Source organism: Orycteropus afer, unplaced genomic scaffold (assembly GCF_000298275.1).
Source record: "Orycteropus afer afer isolate SDZICR_OR568_19922 unplaced genomic scaffold, OryAfe1.0 scaffold00053, whole genome shotgun sequence".
NCBI lineage: Eukaryota > Metazoa > Chordata > Mammalia > Tubulidentata > Orycteropodidae > Orycteropus > Orycteropus afer.
In genome coordinates this window covers 6,449,140-6,453,837 of record NW_006921640.1, presented here as the reverse complement: position 1 = coordinate 6,453,837, position 4,698 = coordinate 6,449,140, and the positions used below count along the sequence as shown (strand labels likewise).

Below are 4,698 nucleotides of genomic sequence, written 5' to 3'. Positions count from 1 at the left end.
TTGAACCACCAGCCTTCTGATTAGCAGTCAAGTGCCTTAGGTACTACTCTACCAGAGCTCCTATTTACAGTCTAGTGGGGTTCTTTTCCTTCCAGCCTTTTTTCTAGGCATATATAAAACAAAATAGGAAGATAATTTATACAATTTAAAATCTTTCTTTCTTTATCATATTATAAGCATCTCTGATGTTATCAATATTCTTTCAACACATTTTCTGATGGTTGCATAATAATTTGGCTGTATGATACTCTCTTGTTAGAGTGCTACGTTCTTTTAAACATTTATTTCATTTTTTGAATATACAATATGCATACATTAATACAAAATTCAAAGATATAAAGGGACTGACAGTAAAAAGTAAATCTCTCTCCCATCCCTGTCCTCAGTGCCCCTCCACTGTTACCAGTTTTTTATGTTTCTCTAGAAACACTTTATGCACATAAAAAACAAATACTCTTTTTGTTTCTTCTTCAAAACAGCACAACTCTGTACCTATTATTTTTTCACTGATAATATCTTAAGAGTCAGTTGCACTTTATTTATGGTGGACATTTAGGCCCTTTCCAACTTTCACCTATTACGAACAATGCTGTGATATTCTTCTACAGACATAATTTTTATATGTTAAAGTATACTCATCAGACTAATTCCAAAAAGTGGAACTAACAAGTCAAGGGGAATTTTCATTCTAAATTTTTCACTGTTCTCCATGACAGGGGCACCAACTTAACTACTAAAAATACATGACACATACCCTCATCAATAGAGAATATTATCATTTTTTAAAAATCTCAGTTAATCTGATTCAGGTATGTCCTGATGAGGCTAAGCATCTTACATGTCTTAGAGACATCTACATTTCTTTTTCTCTGAATATCTTATACATTTCCTTTGCAAGTTTTCTGCTAGGTGTGGGCTTTTTTTTTTTTTTTTTTAAAGACTTCAAGGATATTTTTTAAAAAATTAGGAAATTAACCTTTTGTTTGCAATATATTTTTTCCCTGTTTACTGTTAGAATTTATTTTTGGTGTTCTTTTCCATGGAGAAAATTTTTACTTTTCATAAACTAACAATTTTAAATCTTGTTTTCTTTTATTCTTACTTATGAGATGTAAAGGAGCTCCCGTGCTATAGTGGTTAAGGCATTTGAGTAATAACCAAAAGTTGGCAGTTTGAACCCACCAACTGCTCCATGGAAGAAAGATGAGGTATTCTGCTTCTATAAAGATTTACAGCCTTGGAAACACAATGGCGGGGGGGGCGGTGCTATGAGTTGGAATTGACTCAAAGGCAGTGAGTTTGGTTTTTTTTGGGTATGAGATGTAAAGTGAATAAAGTAAGATTTTGTGTTGTGTTTTGCCTTTTAAGGATTCTGGGTATTGTACTTACAAAGCCTATGTTATCTTTGAGCATTTTAATGGTTACTTCTGGTTTCATATAAATCCTTTATCCTACTTAGTTTTTCCCTCAAGATTGCTGCCTATTTGTCTACCCACACCATTTACTGAATAATACATATTCCTTATCATATCCATTTTTTAATTTTAAAAACTAATATTAATATGTTACATGTTATGGAATGCACACTAGCAGGTAATTTCTGGTCTTACTAAAATGGGCTTACACTATGAAAAGACTAAACAAAATGACTATCGTTTTATACCTAAATAACTTCATTTTAATATACCATGCAATTACTTGTAAGAATATGATAATGGTCAGTTCCTTTTCCAAGGCTTCTGGGACCATGCCTACCCATTCTGATCTCTTTAGTCTCATATTCTTTTGTTCATATTATCTCATTGGCATCTTATTATGAGCTGCTAGTTATAAACGGAGCTCTAGTAGCATAGTGCCTAAGGCACTTGACTGCTAACCAGAAGACTGGCGGTTCAAACCCACCAGCCATTCCTCGGAAGGAAGGTTGGGCAATCTACTTCTGTAGTGATACTGCCTCGGAAACCCAAGGAGGGGTCGCTATGAGTCGGGGCCGACTCGATGGCACATAACAACAACAACAAAGTCATAAACGGCTTATACTACACAGCTTAAGAGCCTGATTGCACAGTGGTTAAGAGCTCAGCTGCTAACCAAAAGGTTGGCAGTTCGAACCTACTAGTGGCTCCATGGAAGAAAAGACCTGATGATCAGCTCCCATAAAGATTATTGTCTAGAAAACCCTATGGTGCAGTTCTAGTGTGTTCTTTAGAGTCATTATGAGTCAGAGTTGACTTGATAGCAAATAACAACAATACAATTTAGGATTTTATTATAGTTGTATGATGTGCAATAATACAAGACTGTCCTGCTGATGAACCCTTTTGCATGTTTATCTGTCTCCCCAGCTAGCTAGTACTTTCTGTGGACATTGATGGTATCCTAGGTCCCTGAGTGTGTGAATAGTTTGCACTCAATTTCTAGCCAAAAGGTTGGCAGTTTGAACTCACCCAGCGGCACCACAGAAGGCCTAACATTCTGCTTCTGTAAAGAAAACCAAGAAAAACACCAAGAAAACCCTACAGAGCTCAGTTCTACTCTGTAATAGATTGGGTTTCTATGAGTCAGAACTGACTAGAAGGCAATGGCTCCCTAGTGCCTCATGGTATCTTATACTTGTTTTCCTTCTTTAAGCACTAAATACAGAACTAGACTCAAAGGAGGTGGGGGTAAAAAATCATACAGACTACACATCATCTATTTCTTGGTTTGGTTTATGTGGTTTTTCCCTTAAGTTATTCAAGTTTTGGAGTTGTCTATGCTGTCTTTACCTGGGTGATGTTGCTGTTGTTGTTAGGTGCCATTGAGTTGGCTCCGACTCATAGTAACCCTTATGTACAACAGAATGAAACACTGCCCAGTTCTGTGCCAGCCTCACAATCCTTACTACACCTGAGCCCATCATTGCAGCCACTCTGTCAATCTATCTCATTGGGTGATAAAAAAGATGAACACACTCAGCTACTAACTGAAAGGTTGGTGGTTCAGGTCCACCCAGAGGCACCTTGGAAGAAAAGCCAGGCAACAATCTACTTCTGAAAAGTCATCCATTGAAACCTCTGTAGAGCATAGTTCTACTCAGACACACATGGGGTTGCCATGAACTGGAGTCAACTTTATGGCAAATTCCTTTTTTCAGCTGTCCTTACAAAATGCCATGCACCACTTCTTTGCCTTTACCTGTGCACAACGACAAAGGCTTCGAGGGTCCAGGAAAGAAAAGATGTATAAAGACAATACTCGTGGAAGCTTAGTAGTAAAATCCAGGGCTTCTGCTGGAATTTTTTCCTGAAGCTGTCTACAGCAGAACTTTTGCTGTGACAGGGAGCAGCGTTCTAACAGGCCTATCAGGATTCTTCTCCTCTGAGAGTCTGTCCATTTGTCAAACTGGAAAAAAACAAGCAAACCAAAAAGCTCTAGGTTTAGTCTGATACTTGTAATTCATTATGAGGAAGAGATAAGAATGGCATAGAAAGTGACTTTAATAATTATTTCTAGTGAATTCTTTATGTCTCTTTCCATAACTATTAGATTCCATGTTTTGCCACCTAGCTATCCTTTCTCACATTTTTATTTGTAAGCACGTACAAGTACTGTGTATGTATACATACATGCATCTGAACCTAGAACAGATAGTTCCATTAAGAATAGAGAGCTGGGCCCTAAACCTTACTTATACCCAAAAACATGTTGCTATTGAGTTGATTCCGATTCATGGCGACCCCCATTAGGTTTCTAAGGCAATAAATCTTTACAGAAGTAGATTGCCCCTCTTCCTTCCATGGGGTGGCTGGTGGGTTTGAACCACCAACCTTTTGGTTAGCAGTCAAATGCCTTAGGCACAGCACTACCTGTGCTCCTTAACCTTACTTAAAACTGAGAAAATACATACTTACAAAAAAGTTTCAAGAGAAGGTACCTCAGCAGTCCCTCTCCCAAATTGTTTGTATATTAGCTCATTAGTGCTTAAAATTCTAGTATTAGAAACAAATCCATGCACTCACAATTGGAGAAAAGGTATAAAATGCAATTATCCCTGGTAAAGGGAGTGAACTGAGTTAAATTCCCACTGATATATAAATGACTGATATGTGTGTGTGGAGGGGAAAGGTTGATAAGGAAGAAACAATGCCAAAGGGAGGAGGTAAATGCTAAACTATTGTGGGGCATACCAAACAAAAAGCTTTGGTTACTTCAAAATTTTCCCCAGAGATTATCCCAAGAACAGTGATTGACCAAAGATGAGAACTTGAGGTCTTGCCAAAACCAAAAGACAGGCTCTTAAGGGAACAGTTGCTAGCTGAATGAGTCACTTCACCAGAAGTCTAAGCTTCTCTTTCATTTGTCCATTAGGTAAGAGAAAACAGGGAGGGTTTTGCTACTTGTATTTTGCATTTCATGTATAGATAGTATAGTTATTATTGAGGAGCTCTGGTAGCACAGTGCCATAAAGCATCTGACTGCTAACCAGAAGATTGATGGTTCAACCCCACCAGCCACTCTGTGGAAGACTGGGCAATCTATTTCTGTAAAGATTTACCACCTCAGGGTCACTATTAGTTGGAATCAACTCAATGGCAGTGGGTTTTTTTTTTTTTAATAGTTATTGACTGCTAACCAGAAGGCTGGCGGTTCAAACCCACCAGCCACTCCTTGGAAAGAAGATGGGGCAATCTACTTCTGTAGTGATACTGCCTCAGA

General features: G+C 37.9%; 1 protein-coding gene across 1 annotated transcript in view; it reads right to left on the bottom strand.

The window, feature by feature from the left end:
• FBXO16 (F-box protein 16) overlaps window positions 1–4,698 on the bottom strand; it is an 81,756-nt gene that overhangs the window by 58,629 nt on the left and 18,429 nt on the right. Inside the window, exon 3 of the mRNA XM_007938772.1 lies at window positions 3,178–3,384. Coding sequence (XP_007936963.1) covers window positions 3,178–3,384 — 207 coding nt within the window. The remainder of the gene's footprint in view (window positions 1–3,177; window positions 3,385–4,698) is intronic.